Raw genomic sequence first — 20,672 nt, 5'->3', positions numbered from 1 at the left:
CAAATGCCAAAGCACTTGCTGTTGTAGGCACCACACATTTCTCATACCAATGTCCTGAGATGCACTCCCTTCTAAGCTAAACCACCAAGTAACCTTCTCTTGGTTCTCCCATAAGAAAGACATTTGGCAAAAGTCTGAGAAGGAAAGGATGGTATTGGTTGGGGACCAGAGTACAGTCCTCATGCAAACCCTGTTTTCAGGTTCCACTTCATTTTCTCTTGCTGTACACCTGTGGTGACCAGTAGAGAAACATTTAATACTAAGAAACGCTTCAGATGGAAAGATAGAGGGGACATCCTGAAATAAACCCTTTGTAAACATGCTTTTTGCCCAGAACAACTTTTTCTGCCACAAACAGCATGTGCCAGATACCTCAGCTGCAAAGCTGAGTTACACCACAGCAAGACACCCCTTGATGCAAGCCCTACAGGAATATTGCCACACTCAACTCTCCTCTGGATGTACACACTATGCTGCCCCAGCTTCTGTGCATAACAGTTCCCAGACAACTGAACTTTATGACTGCCAAGATCTTTCCTCTGCAATCAGCTCATAAACAATGCCCCATCCTTTTTTTTTTTTTGTCTTAAAAGTTCTGTCTCTCCTTTACTTTTTGTCTCCCCTGCCACCCTGTATCACCCACAAGTATGTTAGTTTAGCTCATATTAGGTATCTCCCTTGGTTCAGAAGCCTTTGGGCAGTCAGAGGGCTATATTTGAGAAAGGCGTTGGTTTTATTATTTAAATCAATCACATTATGTAGACCTATACAAATGCAGGTACTGTGCACCCTGGAGCATTATCTTCATTTTAGTCTTTATATAGTTAAAAGAAAGGTAAGGTTGAAGTGAACGAAGACCACTCATGGAAGACACAAGATGTTTATCAATCAGATTTCAGAGCAGTGCTGAAAGGGGATGTCTTGATTTCCTGAACTCTCATCTTTATATAGGGCCACATAAGTCTAAATCATGTCCCACTATTACCTTATCTCTTACACTACAATTTAAAACTTCTATTTAGGGTTTCTTAGTTTTCTAGGTCTTCCCAAGGATGTCAGCCTGCTTGTTTCAAGAGGAGACTGTGAATCCCCTCAAATCACTGTGGCCCCAGAGTTCAAAACAAAACTCAGGCAGCTAGGAACAAGACAAGAAGGGAAACCTTAAATCTACAAATCCAGTTGTCAGTTCTACCTTACAAAAACTAAATCTCACATAGGAAGAAAAGGACTGTCTCAGACCAACATCTCTTAACCCCATCCTATTTCTCAAAACTGCTGAAAGCAAACACCTGGGCAATAGCAAAATAGGATGTGGTACTTCCCACAGGCTCTTATCCTTTTTCAAACAGAGTGATGAGAAATGCCTGCTGTATCCTAAGTGAACCTTTAGTCACATTTTCCCATATTTTTCTAATCTCTGCTCAAATCCTAGGATCTTCTTTCTTTTTTTCTTTTTCTCCAAGGTAACTCCCAAAAATATCCATAAAGTATAAAGCAAATATATTTAAGTCTTAGCCTCACACTTCTAACAGATGAACTTTTAAGGTAGAAATGTCTATTATTCGCTATGTCTGTGTCTCTAGACTCCATACCATGACACTTGAATTTTCCCCTCTTCAACTTCACATCTGCCATTTCCTGGTTTAATGACACAATATCCTTGTTCTTCCCCATACAGATGATACTTTCTGGATCTGCACCTTCAGAAAAGTTTACTACACATTATTGATTTTTGTCCCATGAGTATCAATGAAAATTTTAAATAAAAGCAGCCCCAGAGCAGGGACTTAAGGGGCCACATGAACAGGTTTTTTTTTTCTCTAATAATACCAAGGAACTGCAGTGTGTCACCCCAAGTGACACAGTGCTCCAAAATGCAGAGCTGTCAGCACCCTTGATTTGTTCCAAATATACAAGAGAAAAATGCTACACAAATAAACACATACTCACTCTGCCAGATATCCTTAGCCCAGTTACTAGGATGCAGCCAGGTGGGAAGGGAGGCTGATGGGCCGTTCCCAAATACCTCCCAGGACTCCAGTTAGCAATGTCAGAGTGGCACTTCACCAATGGTAGATGAACCAAGTGTAAATTAGTGATCTGATTAAATTCTACAGTGGAAGGACAAATGACAGTGAAGAATACTACTCTATTCTCTGTGACATTGTTGCAGAACCTATACAGATAAGCAGGGCAACCTACTGCCATGTTCAGGTTAAACTCCTAAAGAGATCTTGTCCTGTAATCAGGTTAAAAAAATTAAGAAGCCCCTAAGAACCCTGGTTGAAGCTTAAGGGTTTGGGGGGAGGAGAGTGGGTTAGTGGAGGTTTTCTGCTTTGAATTTTTGGGTTTATTTTTAATTTAGATCATTCTGATCTCCTGACCTGTGTGGTCACAAAAATAGCCTGTGTGAGGGCTAAGAATGCCAGTGGCAGATGGACAATTCATAAATTCCTACACTTCACAGAAATCCATCCACTGAGAGAATCTGAGCGATTATGCCAAATGTGTTTTCCTCACTTGGGCTTCTAATTTGCACACCATTTATCCACTTACAGACTTTGTATATCACTTCATCTCTATGTTCTGCATCTTGAGTCTTGACACTGGACAGCCTGGATGAATAATGGGTTTCAATTCAACTGTTACATAGGACTTTACAGTTTAAAGAACAGAAGTTCTTAGTAATGGAGAAACAGAACATTTTTCAAAGGATGAAAAATGCATCTCAGTTCAGCTAGCTCCAGTCTCCATTAAGAAGCCTGACATAAACAAACTTGGCTTGTTTATATTTTAAAATGTCCAACTGTCATTCCATCCTTTACAGAACACATTTCTTGAGAAGTGTTATGATAATCAACTTAACTAGAAATAGTACCATATAAAGCAACATTCACAGCCATAACATGAAGAGACTATGCCAAAAGCTGCTCCGCTGCCTTGCCAGATGGTGTATCCTAATTATGAGAAAATGGCCAAAAAGATAACACAACTGGGCTGGAGATAATACTCCTTTCCAATGACCAAGGCAATTCAGAACACTGGTGAAAAATAAATTTAATAGCCTAAAACCTCATCCTGGTAAATAACTGTAGCTGATGATCTGGCATGAAATTTAATGAATTTAATGTTATCTCTATTTTACCTTACTAAAATATTAATATTAAATTTTAAATTCTTTGAATAGACAGTTACCAATTTCCTGGAAGGCAATGACTGCTACTGCAGGCAGGGGCTTTGTAGTTAGCTGTTTTAGTAATTTACACTCTGAAGTTTCATTCCCTCTTTAGAGTTGGATTGCTTTCACAGGTGCAGTAATTGTCATCTAGCTTCACAACTCTCCTTGGCATTTCTCTCCCGAACTGCTACTACTCTCAGACTTTTGATCTTTCCAAAGCCAAGTGAAATCCGTTTCCTGATTTTAAAGAGAACACTTAATTGGATAAACAAATGGCATGTTGTCTCTGTAGCTCAGCTAGCAATAAAATAAGAAACATGCAGTTCTTTGTGTAAGGAGAAACCTGTACTTTTCTAATTTATCCCTTTTTTTTTTCCTGACAGTTGGGACTTCCAAGAAGCAGCAGTAGCTTGTGCTGTGCATTTTGATGAAAAAAGGATTATAACACACCTGTTGTTTTTTGACAAGCATCTGCCACCAGCTGTGATTTAACTACATTATAAAAAGATATATCAAAAATCTCAGCAAGTACTCAGCCACTCTGAGTTGACATGACGTAATCAGAAATAGTTTCTCTTTTGGATTATAAGTTATTTAGAAAAAGACAACAGCTGATGTAAAATATGCAGGCAAAGCAGTTCAAACACTTTGGTGTTGTCCATAGACATGGCAAAAACAGTTTAACGAACATTAAGATCTACTGAGGCTCTTTGAATACAAAGATCCAATGAAGGCCATCCAGACTCCATACAGAAAACAAAGCCAGAAAGCAACTGTATTTAAAAGAATTTCTTAGACCTCATAGCAGCAACAACAATCTATTCTTGCTTTCCATTCCACACACAACTTTCCAAGAGAAGGCACCTATACTAAAAGACAGATACGCCAAAAATACTCCGGGTTGGTGAAAACCTGCTACATATCCTGTGCCATTAGAATGGCCAGACTGGATTAAAATAAAGATCCTTCCAACTCAGTAGCCTTCAAAAGCAGACACAAGCAGGTTTTTATGGAAAGGCTGCAAGAACAGAGCAAAGATAAAAAGATACAATCACTAATCTCCAGTTTGAGATGTCTTGAGTAAAAGGCTATTTTCCCACCACTTTGCTGGAGTTCTTCTCCACCACTTTATCGTTTTATTTCATTTCATCACTTTATTTCATTTTATCCACTTACTTCTCTGCCATTCAAGATACCTCATTGTCTACAAAATTACCCATCTTCTACAGAATCAATTGAAATTACAGATTAGATCTCAGAATTAGCAATACAGCAATTTTATATTAATTTATTTGGAAAAGCAACTTAATTTTTTTTCTGGGTTTTTTATTAATAATGAAGCTTCTTGGCTATGGCTTTTCTCCTTCAACCAATTTCCTTGTCTTAACATCTGGACAAAAAAATTAGATTACAATCTGTTATACAGGATATTAGAAAACTCTCAGAAGCTATTAAAGAGAGTAAGGACAAAGGACAACCAATAAATGTCAGAAAACTCCTGAGAGTGAGCAGCTGGACAAGAAAGAAAAAAAAATGTAATTAATAGATGAGTGAAAATTGATATAGCAGTGCACAGTGAAGAGGGAAAGGCAGCATATGGACTCTGATCTACCTGCTAATGTGCAGAAAGAACCTAAGCTGCTGTTTCCATGAGGAAAAAACTGAAACTATATAATAAACTAACCTTAACAGCTGCCCAAAAAAGCTGTCAAGTGTTTGGAATTACCAAGAAACAAAAAACTTAATTAGGAATACACTATGTCACTGAGTAAATAATCTCAAGCACTATGCTCAGTGTTTGACTGTTCACTGTGTCCTCCAAGACAACAACTCCAGGAAGCATCAAATGAAACTGACAGAAAAAGCAAGTGAAATTCAAATGTAAATACATCTAAATCAATTTTAAGTGTTATAATTCATCCATGAAGATTCTTATTTCTAACACTGAGTAAAGGGATGCCTACATAATACGTGAAATACTAATTACCCAACAGGTTTTCCTCCAAAAATTTGACCTCAGTAGAAAAGAGAAGCATGGATAACCAAATGTCAGATGTCCAACGGCCATGTTCTTCCTCATATCCAGATATTTACTTAGTCATTGCTGGACAGAGGATGCTGGATAAAACAGACACTCACCCAGTGTCAGACTCACACAGTCTCCATTTTTATGGTTTTGACCAGATTTGGTCCATGACTGTTCTAGATAAGAAAATAGACAGAATTAACACTGCATAAAAATTAGCAGATATTCAAGTTTAGACTGATCATTTTAAATTGCCTTTGTTTCAAATATATACATTTCAATAGCGGGTGGGAGGGAGGAGTGAAATTTGAAGAAAGAAATCTTCAAACCCAAAGCTGCATCGTGAGTCTTTACTGTGAGTTCCAAGCAGAAAAAATTTAGATCTACTCTTGGGCTTTCCATGCATCAACAATAACTTTATTAGGATTTGCTGTTTGCCATGACAATTGGAACACACCACGAATGAGTTTAAATACAGCCACTGTTTAACTAAGACCAACAGCTTTTTCATGACTACTTACTCACTTCTAATGCTTGTCCTTCTCCAGAGCACAACTAGAGCCAGACTGTATATAAAATACTTAAATACCCAGACTAAATCACTAAATACTTAAATTCTGATGCAATTAACAAATGACATGGCTAAGTCCATTTTTAAGCACTGAATTCTTGAAAAAAAAAAAAAAAAAAACAAAAAAAAAAACAAACACAACATCTTTTTGGCCACAAGCTGGTAACAAGCAGTACATACAACAGGATAGAAGCCTTCTCAGCACACCAAAGAGATCTGAACCCATGAGCTTTAGGTGCAGTGCAGCTGTACTGCAGTGACAGAGCTACATGTATGTATAAGGATTTATGTGTGTCTGTGTCTGTGTAAATATAACCAAGTTTTGATGCTCACACTGTTCAGAGACTGCAGCTGCTCCTCTCTGACAGACAAAGAGAATTGAAGAAGCCATCATGAAAATGGAGTAAAGAAAAAAAAAATCTATGAACAGCAGAACTATCAAAGCCTTGTTCCTCCACAGATTTGCTTCTCACATGTGCTCCATTCCCAGTCAAAGAAATTTCATCCAATCTCTCCTGAATTCTCAGTGCTCCTCACCATCAGCAGGGACATGGGCAGCACTGCACCTCACTCAATAACAACTCAGAGCTGTGCTGAGCCACCTAACAAGCTGAGTGTGCACACTCGTCATTTCACGGATCAAAAATCCCCACCTTCACCCACAAAATTCTTAAGGACTTATCAGCTTTGATACCTCCATTCTCTTTCAGAGAATGAGCCAAAAACTTCCAAAGATAATAGAAGACACTAAAAGAAATAAAGAACAAACAGACCATTTTACAAACCTTACATTATTAAGGATCAAAGCAAAATAGATATTACACATATTCTTTACTTTTGCATCCTGAACCTGAAGTTGCAATCTCACACATTCCCCTCAGTAAACATAAGCTTTTTATACAAAACACCGAAGTACTGAAATCATGACATAGCAGATTGATTACAGTGACTTGTGGAAACTGGAAATATGATTGACACAAACATTATTCCTAAATAATTAGCAAATATATAGATACATATTTAAACAAGAGATTAAGATTCATTAAAACTACCTTGTAAGAGTCTTTCTTTCATATTCTTGAAATTCTAAATCTGGGTACTCCATCCAAACCTGCTCATAAACACTAATCCTTATTTTAACCTACCCCATCAATGACTCTTCATGGAAATGTAACTACAGTGTTTATAAAAGCTCCAGTCAAACCCAGCTTCTGGCCTAACAATTTCATACTGGTTAAAGGTGATAAGGCCAAAAGCAGGAGCCACAGACACAGCTGGATTTTCATTTATGGAGATCACTGATGAGATTCGTTTGACCTGTCAATTAGAGTATTTTTGCAGACAGAAGACTGGGGGAAGGGAGCTGGCAGATGGATAGTTGAAGCTCAAACACAAAGAAAAGGGATGGATGTTAAAGTACTGCAGCAAATACTAATGAAAGTTTGAATGATGAATTTATTGGTAGACCACCACAGACCACCACACACCCTGCCTTTGGATTATCTTCAAAAAGAAGAACAAAACTTTGCAACGCAACCACATAATGCAACCACAACACAACTCAGTCAAGGAGAATACCCAGATATTCATTATTATAATTACTACAAGGCAAACCATGCATGACAAAGAACAGATGCACAGCAAAAATTGCATTTACATTCAGTGCATATTTTTCTGCTTGCAGTATTTTCCATACGACTGCATGTGAGAAGAGATGTACAGCAGCCTCACAATCAGGTTAGTTGGCAGGTCTTTCCTTCTTTATGATTGCCAGAACAAGCCAAACTGCAATAATCAGACTGTGGAAGCTCCACAGTATCCAGCCACAGAGCAATTCCCATCCCCAGCGAAAAAGCTGGTAGCTTGACTTCATTCCTGCCACTCTCCAAACACCGTGTTCCTACATTTTGGTTCCACCAGATTATCCCTTGCCAGACATACCAAAAGAAGCTGTGGTGGAGATGTCAATGGCGCGTAAGTAAGAAGACACAACTGCCAGTACCATTCCCCAGGGGAAAGAAAAAGAAAGAAGCAAGATATTATCTTAGAGGAAGAAAGGAGAGATGAGAGAAGAGCAGGAGACCTCTGAAGAACTGCTGGTTTTGTCTCCCAGATGCCTTGTTCACAGAATGAAATTAATGTATGTCAGGAAGCACTACAGGAACACATTCCAATTCAACTCTTAAAACTAAACCAGCCACCTAAACAGCACATGTGCCCAAATGTGTTCTGGGGGTGTCCAGTCACAGGTCAGGGATCAGTGCTGAATCCAGTTTCAGGTGATCAAAAGTTCAAGTGAGGAAAACATTACATCCCCCTTTCCTTAACTGTATTTCTCACTGCCACGTATTTTGCCGCTTTCAATAATCAAAAGACACTTCCATTGGAAGAGGAATAATTCTAGCTACATGTGCTAGAATTGCTCCTCTTCCAATGTAGTGCTATCTACAACTATCTGCATGTGTACTACAAGGGAATAAAAAGAGAGAGATATTTTTCTGGGCTTTAGGAGTGAATTGTGTAGCACTTCAGCTTTGCTAAACCCTGGTAACAACCTTTAACAACAGATAAACAAATGGTCAGCAATCAAACAAACTCAAATGCTGGGAGATACAGAAGCAGATAAAAATACGTATTATAAGCTTAGCAAGGCATTTTGTTCTTCCCTTAATTTGGAACAAATATTATAAAACTGTTTTAAAGTTTTTTTTATTCGTAAACCTCATCTAAGGAAAACATCAAGTCCAACATGTTGAAGGATGTTTTCATATCTGTAAGAGAGTCTAACAGCAGTATTAGACTGTCACAGGGTCCACTATCACTAAAATACTGTTATAATACTTGCACAGAACTGTTCAACTTGGGACAGATCATAAGACAGCAACATGTGGGTCAACATAAAAAAAGTGTCTCACACTAATTATAAAAGTTCATTGGCATGTAGCAGGAGAACAGAGGCCATGCTGAATTCCCCCAAACTGACGCAAGTCTGCAAAAGATAAAATGCTGCTAGTAGATTTTATGCTACACTGCAGAGACAGGTGGAACTGTATGAGTAACAGAGCTCATTCTGAGTTTCATACAATGGTGATATCCTGCAATAAAGAGAACAGTTACATTCAAGCAGAGTTCAGACCATTCTACTTCAGTGACAAGCTTGTCACAGGAGTTAAGACAGACAAAAATGTGCCCAGAGAGGGCCCTACCATCTGCTACAGAAACAGCCAAACAACCACCAACTAAGAGTCCACAAAGGGCTGCCCTGGCTGTGGCTCAGCACAGAGGGAGGAACAGAGGTGGGGGAAACCTTTCAAAAATCGTTTCAGAGGCACCCAGTCCTTCTTAAAAACAGTGATGCCCACCAGGACAGAAGCAACCCTTTGACCAGCTGGAGACAGCCAAAGCAGGATCTGCCCATGGACCCTGTATAGCCAGGAGCTTACCAGATACACGTGCACAGATTTCCATGTTGATGTCCTTCCACTCTCCTCCCTTTTCCATGCCAATGCTTGCATTACCTTTGAAGATAAATGCATTACTTCCACCCCCCCCGCAGTCTCCCAACCCAAGCAACTGTTGATTGACAGCTCTTCTCTGTAAACAAGTGTCAAAGAAACAAAGCCTTAATGATGCTCTGTCATCTAAAAATACCATAAACAATGTCTGTGTTACTGACAGATAAAAGAGGGCCTTGTTACTAATGAAGAGAATGGACTATCAGAGGAAAACTCACTTCCCAGCTCTGTAGGACTCTGTGCATAAAAACCAAGGGTATTCATTCAACTCCACTGGTTTTTGCTTGCTCCCAGCCCTACTGAGAGGACAAGCTGACACCACTCCTCCAACACAAGGGATTCTCAGGACTAGCACACAACTGACAATTAAGGCATTAATAATGGAAAAGTTCATTGTAGCCTTCTGTGGAAAGGCACTGGGAAAACTCAAAGCATTATTAGAAGAGTGCCCTAAATAGTCTGCCAAGACAGCCAATCCAAGCATCATTTTCACTCAAAGATATAAAAAATGAATCATTTCCTTCCTCTACTTCATCATGGAAATTTTCCTGCATCTAAGTGATTTCATGTCTGCTCGCTTTCCAAGTGCCACATTTTAATGTTTTTCATGTTCTAGCAGTGACTTTTCCTCCGGGATTCTCTCGTCCAAGTGTGACCCAAAATAAACAGTGAGGTCTGTCCCACTCTTCCCATGTTAACATATGCATTATTCAAAAAGGCTCAGAAGTGCAAAAGACTTTGCTAAACAACTGACCCAGAGAGGAAGAGACAGAGATTACAGCATCATATTCTTCAACCTGCTAAAAAGGTCATGATCTATTTAGCATGAAAGGGAAACTAAGATTTCACAAGGTGTAAGAAAAAAATGGATTTGGAAATCATATCTTATTTCATCCAGATCTCTGCTAATTATCCTCTGTCCTTTTGTCCAACTCTGACCAAATGCTTTTATGAATCATTTTTTTCCATGTATACTTCTGAAAACAGAGACACAATCAATTTTTTTTTAAAAAAATAACAATGTCACACAATGACTGCGCCACCCATTCTTATATCTCATATCTATCACTCTGTTATTTCCCTTGCAGCCATTTTGGGAACATAAAAAAAAAAATCTATCAGCAATGCCTGTGCAATGTCAAGGGATGCAGGAATATATTTCAAAGTGAAAATGAAAGGGAAATGAAAATACATTTCTAGATTTTCTATGTTTTCAGTGCAGCATGTGAGCGATTTTTATGACAAACACAAAACTACAGCACACATTTTGTTTGGCTCTTATACACCGCTATTGTCCTGGAAATCAGGAAACTGTCACAAGTTTAACAGAAGAAATGAGAAGAAATCATTCTAGAAAGAGGACTAGAACTAAGATTCCCCTTCCACAGGCATCTTTGTGATTTTATTTTGCTCCAATTCAGGCCAACACTTGTAAAATGAGCGTGGACATATTTTTAAGCAATTCACTTGGGCAAAATCACAAAATAATAATGCAACCTTTTAACACTAAAAAAAACAATCAAAAAGATATTTCACAAAACATACTTATTTAATCAAATCAGTATTTTCCAGGTTGTTTTTACCAGCTCAAATAACTAAGAAAGCCAAAATTTTGACGTTTAGGGATCACAGAGTTTCCTGTCATTCATTACCATAGTAAATTGGTGCTTCGCTGAGCTTATTAAAAAATGCCTCAGCAACAAAAGCACAGTAGGTTTTCATTTGATGATGAACCTGAAGTGTCAAGACAAAACACCATCAGGAAAGGAGCATCACTAACATTCCTGCTCCCAGTATTTGAGAGCTAAGACTCTGGTTTTCACCAGCTCTTGGGTTATGAGGCTTGAGCACACCAGCAGTTTCAGGAGAGTAAACAAGCTACCCATTTCTCCTCATGCCATAGGTTACTGTCCTGGGTTGTAGTATACGATGTGCACAAAGTATTCGATCACCATCTTCATGAACTGTTGAATCCAATTGTTGGAGCAGTGTTTTCCCAGGCCTCCTCCGTTTGGCCTGTCTTCTGCTAATGGCCCATCAACACCTTGCCCATGACTCACAGGTAACTCCCTCCAGGAGTTATCTCTGTTTAATGGGCCATCAAGGACCCACTTCACAACTCCTCATCCTATTGTGAGATGCTCTGCCCAGGGGGAGGAGCCAAGCATTCTCACCTGGATATAAGCTGGGATTTTGGACAGGACAAGCAGCCCTTACCTACTGGATTCCCAGATGAGCAGAGCTACCAGACCTTTCTACAGGATCACTGCTTCAGGAAGAGCACTTCACTTGGACTGCTTCCACCATCCTGCTCAGGTTGTATTCTGACTCTGTCAGTGGTCCTTTGTGTTATTGCATTTATTTTATTTTATTTTACTTTTTTTTCCCTTTCTTCTTATTAAATTGTATTTCTGACTTGGAGCCTCTCAATCATTTTGCTTTCAAACCACAACAGTTACTTTAGTATCTAAAGTAAGTTTCTCTAATTCCATGGTGTTTACTTATTCTCAGTTCTCCTTCCTTCTCCTCCCACTCTTCACAGGAGTAAATGGAAAAAATTATTTTCAATAGAAAAACACATCTCATCCCAGAAAGAAAAAAAAAAGACAGAAATAGACTTGATGCTGAAGAGCAAAAATTTGGGGATCACCGGGGGAAAAAAAAATCAACACTAGAGTTCAGAAACGCGGACACAGCCACAAACAAAAAAGTTTCAGAAATGTTAGGTTTTTATTATGAAAATCAGATTTCAGTTCTCATAGCTGACAAAATTATTCATCAATAGGTCTTGATCTTTTGGACACTTGATCACTAGATCTTTTGGACAACTTTCAGGGGAAAAGCAAGCTAAATCACTTCTCCCCAGCTTGTGACACACAGTGGAATCAAAATACAGATCCAACTCTTACTGCAACCTCTTCAGAGCAGCAACTCCCGGACTTCAAAAATCATCACATCAAAACCATCATGTTTTTACCTAGAGGCAAGACTCATTTACTCAACCTGAATTAATTTACAATTAGATATTTTCAAAGTTTCATTTTGGGGCAGGATGGGAACACAAAATCACAACAGTGATTTTTCTGATAAAGGGTTTTTTCAATACCTTCAAGTGAAAATAAAAGTAAAAAAGTTTGTAACACAAATGAAAGGATAACTTTTAAGAATATTACCAAGGTGAATTTAAAATGCAAATTGAGGTTTTTTAGTCGTTGTTGCAGACTAAATACTTCTGAAGACATAATAAAGATCTAGCACCTCATTTTCAAGCTCTCACCCTTACGAAAAATAACAAAGACACTTTGGTAAAGCATAAAACAAAACAACCAAAGGAACTACTTGAATCATCATATCTCCTTTGACTGACCTTGTATGACCAAAATATGTTTTGGGGAAATTCTGAAAAGTTGGTCCCCACTGGAAATGTAACTAAGAAAATAAAATCCCTGATGTTCATACCTGTGGGACTGAAACTTCTGGCCTCAAGCAATGGTGTGTTTCTCCAGGAAACATGCCAAATATGTTATCAGCACACATAAACTCCAGTTTCCTATTTCATATATACCAACACTGTCTTCATGTTGTTTCTCACACACTATGGAAGGAAGATTTTCCATAGTTTCTGAAAACTTCCTACAGCTCAACAACAAGGAACACACTTTGATACTGACAGGTTAGCAGGGAAAGCCTTTGTGTTCAGGCTCAGAAATGAAGCTTCAGTGCCCAGCCTGCTGCAGACTTGAGATGTGCTGGCCAAAGGGCATCAGTCCCCTGCTTCAGGGGTTCTCAAATACTGTCATCCACCAATCCAGAATCAAAGCAGGAGAGCACATGCACACTGCACACATTCCATCATCACTTGCACACTCCACAAACCCTCTGCGTTCTGCCTCTCATAAATCATGTGGGCCAGTTTACACACCTTGCACACCCCCTTCATGCCCACACAGTTTGTTTCCTCTTTCCCTCCAGAAAGGCACACTCAGCCTCATGCTCTAGCACAAACAGGAACATAAGCTATGTCTGTGATTAAAAACAACAAATCATGGGGAATAAATGGTTTCTGAAATGAATAAACATCTCCTTGTCTCAGTGTGACCTACAGGACACTGAGAAATGTTTGACTTCAAGCTCCAGCCTTAGAAGTGCTCTTTGATTTGAGAGTTGCCTAGCAGTGGTTAACACTTGAATTCAAAGCTCTGATTAAGGTTGCATCTAACCTATGATTTATATCTGAACCTGCAGTGCAGTTCATAAGGAAACAATTGCGCTTCCCCAACCTACCATCCATGGGTGTGATTCAGAGTGCAGTTTCAGTGTCCTTGAGCAACATTCCTTTTAGAGGAAAACAGAACAGAAGCTCATAACCAGATGCATTGGAAAGGCAATCCAACTACTAATGGAATCAAAGCAATGACTCAATATTTGGATGGCTTCAAGCTGTATTACTGATAGAAACCTTCAGTCCATATCTCAAAAAAAAAAAAAAAAAAATCTAGCTAGAAGTTAATGCCAAGGGCCCTCAGCATCACCTTTTGACTTTCTGATTCTTCAAAAAATCCAAACAACATCTATAGAATTAAAGCTTCTTTCCAAGTTAGTAAGGTATCAGACTAGCCCATCCAGTTTCTTAGCAGACATATTCATACCAGCTCAGCCCCAAAGACACCAGAACAGCCCAGAACCACAGAAAATGTCACAACACTTACCAGGCCACTGCAAGTGCTGATCGCTGCTGTCCCATTGCCGAAGCCAGGCTGCCACGCTGTGCCAAGGAAGTGGCAAGGAACTCCTGAGTGAGCTGAAATCTTTGCTCTGGTGTGGTTGCCACGTCTCCTTTCTACTATGTAGTTATGGGAAAGAAATCCCATGTGGACAGTCAAGTTAAAAAACAGATCCTTCTCCTCATGAATAATTTTGTAATATACCACATTTTCACTTTTTCTAAGATCTCTCTTCTTTCTTGGGCTTGAGATGTGATGGTGTAGATTAAAAGAAAGGAAATGCCCACTTGCATCTACTCTTGCTGGATGAACCACATGGTATTCTGGCACTGTCTTCAGAAATTGCTCTGAGAGAAAGGGAAAAAAAAAAGAAAAAAACTAGAGTTGAGTGCTAGCCTGTTGAGATCTCACATAATTTAAAGGAAAAATCAAAAGTGAGAGCAATTCACCACAACATCCTATTGACACAAAGGCAGGCAGTGCACAGACTACCATGGAATAGGTTCCTCATTTGGGCTTTCTATTCTCCCATTGTAACACTCAGTTTAGAAGCTAAACTTTCTTCTTCTCAAACATTTTGTCACCATTCATATAAAAGACTTACTGTCGCATGCACCCCCCCTTCCCAATCCTACAAGGGCTGGGAACCCTCCATGTCCTAGGTCTCCAGCATGATACTCTGATCAAGGAGTGTTGTGCTAGAGACCTAGCACAAGTGATCAAGGAGGGATCAAGGAAGGATCTTCACACAACCAAAAATCTGACCACCTGAAGCTGGACACAGAGTCTTGCAAACACATAAAGATGAGAAGAACACAAATTGGCTTGATTAATTGTAGTAACAGCATCTCAGTAGCATCAGCTTTAGCAGCTGCTGCAGCTTCAGAATTTCAAAGAAGGGTTTGAAGAGAATGAAGTAATTGTATTCTTCTGTGTAAGGAGTTCCAAGCAGGGTAAGATTGGAAATTTTATCACTTGTCAGAATCTAACAGGGGAAGAGAGCATAATTGACATTGTTGTCCCCTGAAACAATGGGAAGCATACACAAGAAGAAGATACAGAAGAAACACCACCTGTAGCAAATTTTATTTTATTTAATTACTGTGAAACGCAAAAGCCCCATGCAAATAACACAAATCCACATAAAACACAATCCATAAGAACTCATATCCTAAGGGCCAGATCTGCTGGCATACTTGAATTCCACCCAAAAAATGACAGCCCAAACATATTTAATTAAAAAGAAGTTATGATGACACGCATTAATCCAGTTCTTCTTTACCCAGAGTTGCTCTTCACTCCCAAAGTCCCAGCCACTTACACATGAATTGACTACACTTCATTCATGAACTAAGCTGCTTAACAAAGCAATTAGCCTGTTCCAGCTGCTTTCAGGCTAGGTCTGGTTGGGCAAACCTTTTGGAAGCACCCCTCCCTCCACTGCCTGTACCTTCAAAGTCACAGAGGAAAAACCCTGCCTAAGCAGGCAGCTGTCTGGATTCATCCCCTTCCAGAAGGAACACATCTCAGCTGTCCTCATTAGCTGCAGTTTAAGACGTGGCTGCTTGAGTTTCCTACAGCCGTGGACCCCTGAGACATGTGCACTGAGACACTTCCAATTGAAAGGAGAGCAAAAGAAAACACACAAAACCCCTGGCCTCCCAGCACATATACTACTGCATCAGAAATCTGGCCTAGTTTCAGCAGCACCTTCACTTCAGAAGCAAGCTTAGTCTCTTGCACAACAGATTTCCTTGTACACAAGCCTTCCCACCAGGTTGCAGTGACTTGGAGCCTTTGTAGGACAAGCCACAGCAGTGGGGTTTTGGGCTTTCACAGAGACAGGTCTTGACAACATAGACACTAATGCCTACCACAAGTTCTGAGATACATCTGCCCTTGTCCATGTAAGAGGACTGAGACACTGGAAAATCAGTGCACACCTTCATGCCTGCAGCTATCACGGCCTGTGAATAGCACTAAAAGTGCTGGATGCCTGATAATTCAGCAGCTGAAGCTAAACCAAGGTGCCCCCTCCTTACACCCTACAGTGAAGCAAAAAAAAAAAAAAAAAAAAAAAAAAAAAAAAGGCAGGTACTAGAGATAAGTAACACCCAAAAACACAGCTTATCTATCCGCAGATGTTAGATTGTGAAACTTCTGGGAAGTCCCATATCCCCTATTGTGCTAGCAAAGCCAGACTAACACAGAATGCTGCAAGACCAGGCCCTTATTTCTATGGTTTTCAGCACAACTCATTAAATAACCAGACACCTGAAGGAAAACTTACCCTTTTGCTGTCACTGTGCGACTTGCCGCTGCCTAATGTCTTGAACCTAATTTGTTGTGGCTTAACTGCTGAACTCCATGCAAGACCAAAGACTTGTAGTTTTGGATTTAAAATTATGCAAGGAAGTTTTTTACTTCACCACTACAGCATTTAGTGTATAGATGTTAAAGAAAAGTAGACCATCAGCATCAGTAAGATGGAAGATAATGCTGAAGTATTGGATTATCAAAGCAGAGAAATTGAACTTCTTCTACACACTCGTTAAATACTTGTTTAGTCACTGGGGAGGGGAATAATCCTGCAATAATAATGTACTGCAATACAACAGCAGAAATGAATAATTAAAAAGCCTTGAAAAGACCAGAGGGAATAAGATTACAACACAAAATCCTAACAGGATGAAGCTAACAATATTTCTGCAAGTAATCACTATCAGTACAGTTTTGCCTAAACTGTTGGGTAAAAGGCAATCCTAATCATAGCAGAAAAATTAACTGAGCTCCTCACTAAGCCTAAGATAGCACAGTTTCTGCTTGGAGAAGAGTGTAAAACAAAGAAGATGAAATTTTGGTTAATCCCTTTCTGCCCTTCTAGGAAAGAAGAACTAAATACATGCAACCCAGACTGCTCAAAATTAAGGGCTGCCTCCTTCAACACCCAATGTCTCTATTTTCATATAGTAACATGAATACCTATTAAAACATCTCAAGTTCCTGCAAAAATTTGGAGCAGCAAACAAAAATGGAGAGAATGAATGCCACTGGCAAGCCATGGCACTGGCATGTCACAGCATCCACCTTGGACATCCAGCACACTCTCCACTCCAAGGGAGTCCTGCCTGTCGAGTGGGTACTGCTCAGGATTTACAGGCCAGGAAAGGTGGCTGTACAGCTCCAGAGAATGTTTCGTCTTTCCAGAACTATGCCTGGGCCTGCTGGCTTGCATTGGTGCTGCAAACAAGATGGAAGCATGGCAATGAGCAGTACACTTTTGAGTCAGGACTTTGCTCTGCAATCACAGTGTCTGCTCAGGCCCTCTGGGCACACAGGACAGGTAATGCTCAGGCCCTTCACACTTGTTTGAGGAGCCCAAGTATTGTTTAAATTGTCAGAGAAATCTTCACTGCAGAACCTCCTAATTCCACATCATTGAAAACATCTGATAATATTCAAAACCACTCCTGTGTGCTCTGCTCCTCTGTGGATCCAAATTCACCACACATGGCAAAGAATTGCCTTATTAAGAATGGCTGTACACAAAGTGAATAAACTAGCATAAAGAGAAAAACATACATGATCTATCACACATGACAGGAAACCCACAATTTGCTTTAAATACATAACATCTTTCCCGACAAAATTCCTTTAAAACGTGACACATCATTTGCCACTGTTTCATCTCCATCTTTGTAGTTTGTGTACATCTGCCCCTCAGACCCTCTGGCTTCTTTTCAAACCATTCCCTGGGATAGGAAATAGCATGGCTCATCTTTGAGGAAGCATCATACCCAGGAAACACAGCAAGCTCCAAAGCCCCATGGCAGACAGCAGGCCTTCAGCACTCAGCAAGGGCATCCCCACCTGTCTCATCTACCACACTTACGGAGGTAGAAAGAGCAGAACACGTCAGCTGTACCATATACAAATTTCAGTCCACACTTTACACTGCAAGAAACCTTCCTTTGTAAAAAATTAGACACATTTTAACTGCTCCTTTACTCAATGCTATTTGCAAACTCTTTGAAAGGATTGTTTTCCATGCCTAGAAAGTTAAATTAATTCTACCTCCATTTCAAATGCCTGACAATTAAACAGCCGCTACATGCCAGCACAACCATCCCTGTTCTGCCTCATGTCACAGGGATGTAATTATTGCTAGCATACACTTTCAATGAATCCAACAGGAACCAACTTCAGGATAATTGAAAATTCACTTTTCAGGCACCTTATTGAAACACTTTTCCTTTCCACGCTCTCTGAGGGGTACAGAAGATTTTTCTCTTTTGTGTTCAAGCTCTCCTGAAAGCACCACAGCTGTCGATTGCATCAGAAAGCAAAACTTCCTCATATACTTTTGGGTCTTCTACCACCAGGCAGAGTCTTCCAATTACTCATCCTTTTTTTCTCCCTTGGGAGCCACGATTTTTCTTAAACAGGCAAAAACTAAAATAAAAAATAAAATTCCTGAGTTGCACTCCCCACAGCAAAATAACCCAACTGTGAGGGCAGCCTCAAAGAAACCCCTCCCGCGGATGAAGTCTGACTTGTAATTTACCATCCCCACTGAACGTGAGAAACTCACAGCGGGTGTCGAACCCTGGTAACACCAATCCCTTCTGCAACGCCTGCTGCTTTGGTACAGAAGGGATCGCTTGCTTAAAAAATAAATAAATAATCAGGAGAATAAACTTTTTCGGTTTAGTAACACAAACCGATTTCTGGCATTTAGAGTGTTGCCCCTAAACGAGGAGGATCTGCAAAGGGCAGGGTTTACCAATACCTTCATCTCTACACAGCCACGCTCGGTGACAGCCCAGGAGCCTCAAAGGCGCAGCCAGAGCGCCCAGGGCAGCACCGGGAGGGCGCCCGGACAGTCCCGGGACCGCCCCGGCCCGGCCGGCCGCCCCTCCCGCCCCAGCAGCGCCCCAGGGCCGCGCCGCTCCGGCTGGGAGCGCAGCCCCGCGGGACCCGCTCCCGTCCCGTCCCGCCCGCCCTGCCGCCACTGACCTTGCCCGCCGTCGGGGAACGGGGAGCCGCCGGCCGGCGGGGCCCTACCCAGGCAGGGCGCTTGTGTGTGGAGGACGAGGAGGCAGAGGGAGAGCACGCGTGCCGCCCGGCTCCGCGGGACACATGGCATGGTGCGGGCGGGCGGCGGCCGGCGGGGCGCTACCGGGGCCGCGGCATGGCCGGGGTGCTCCGCACGGGGGCTGCCTGCGCCGGGCCCGCCCGCTCTCTGGTTTCTGCCGGCCGAGGAAGGAGGGCTTTGGGGAGGGAGCAGCCCCCGCCTCGGAGCCGGCGGGGTTAACGCGGCGGGGCGAACCGGGCCGGGCCGGCGGGGAGGGAGGAGAGGAGAGGCGAGGAGAGGCCGCCCACGGGGACTGCTGCCCCTCTCCGCCCTCCAGCCCCGCGGCCCCGGTGGGGCGTTCGCCCCTGCTCTCCGCTGGGGGCCGTGTCCAGGCACCTCGCAGCCCCGCACACGCCCTGCAGAGGTTCCCCGGCCGCGGGAGAAAGTGTTGGAGCCACGCGGGAGTTGGAGCCGTTTTCCACCACTTTCTGGTGCGGCGGGAGGGGGTGGCAGGGGTTTCCCCAGCTGAAGCACGCCGCCAGGCTGCCTCACAGAATCCCAGTGTCGGTTAGGTTGGAAAAGACCTCTGCGATCGTGGGGTCCAGCCTGTGACTGAGTATCAAAATGTCAACTAGACCATGGTACTAAGAGTCGTATCCAGTGCTTCCTTAAACGTCTCCAGGGATGCTGACTTCACCACCTCCCTGGGCAGCCCATGCCAAAGTCTAATTAATGATCCTGCCTTGTGAAGAAATCCTTCCTAATGTCCAGCCTAAACCTTCCCTGATGCAGCTTAAGGCTCCTCAGGGTGCCGGGAGCGTTCTGTGTTTAGCAGTGTGCTGGCACATCGGGGTTACTTCTGAATGTCCTCCCTCTGAGAGGAAAGTTCCTAAATAGCCTTGGCATCTACATTTTTAAGTGCATGTCGTGCACTCTGCCAAGAGTCTCCTCATGTGGCATCTGCTGTGGTGACTGATGGGCCAAGGCTCCAGAGGTGGCTGCACAGTTCGCTGCTGTCCCGTGCTTGAGACCTGGGCTGGGCTCCTCATCAGCTTTGGTAGCCTCCTGCTTAAAGCTGACTCCACCATGGACTTCTTGTATGCATTCACAGCGATCTGTCCTTAACTATCCTTGTTTCTCTGCTCAGTTTTTCCAAGATGAATGGCTGCTGCACTTCAATTCCCTTAGCTGTAAGAACTGTGAACTCCACACTCCAGAGGATAAAAGTGCAAAAAAGAGTTAAATCTTCAAGGTTTTCTAAATCAGCAAAAAAATGTGGCTTCCACCAGGACCCAGTGAGATAACTCTGGAAACAGACCATATTTATAAGAGTGAAAATTGATTTAGGAATCATCATGTGCTCTCTTTTAGATAATGGAAGGACACAGACCGTGCAAAAGACATGGAATATTGATATCCAACAGCACTTGCCTAGAGAAGATTTGTTAATTGCGAGGTATTTATTTCAATATGTCTGTCCATATATTCTGCACATGAATAATTTTACCTCATTTGTTACTGTGACAAGTTTCCTGATGCTCTTGCCATTAGGATTTTTAGTCCAGTCACACAGTGGGCATTATG

At 41.5% G+C, this 20,672-nt stretch overlaps 1 protein-coding gene across 1 annotated transcript in view; it reads right to left on the bottom strand.

The window, feature by feature from the left end:
* Positions 1–19,272, bottom strand: part of ADAMTS12 (ADAM metallopeptidase with thrombospondin type 1 motif 12) — a gene marked incomplete at its 3' end in the record, with an annotated part of 144,342 nt that extends 125,070 nt beyond the window's left edge. Inside the window, exons 1-2 of the mRNA XM_083884040.1 lie at positions 19,031–19,272; positions 14,000–14,361 (exon numbers count right to left, since the gene is read on the bottom strand). Of these exons, the coding sequence (XP_083740166.1) occupies positions 14,000–14,361; positions 19,031–19,160 (492 nt within the window). The 5' untranslated portion in view covers positions 19,161–19,272. The remainder of the gene's footprint in view (positions 1–13,999; positions 14,362–19,030) is intronic.
* Between the last annotated feature and the right edge of the window lie 1,400 nt (positions 19,273–20,672).

This window comes from Zosterops lateralis, assembly GCF_965231275.1.
Source record: "Zosterops lateralis genome assembly, chromosome: Z".
In the NCBI taxonomy this organism is placed as follows: Eukaryota; Metazoa; Chordata; class Aves; order Passeriformes; family Zosteropidae; genus Zosterops; species Zosterops lateralis.
Note: the sequence above shows the minus strand (reverse complement) of the source record. Positions and strands in the feature narration are given on the sequence as shown.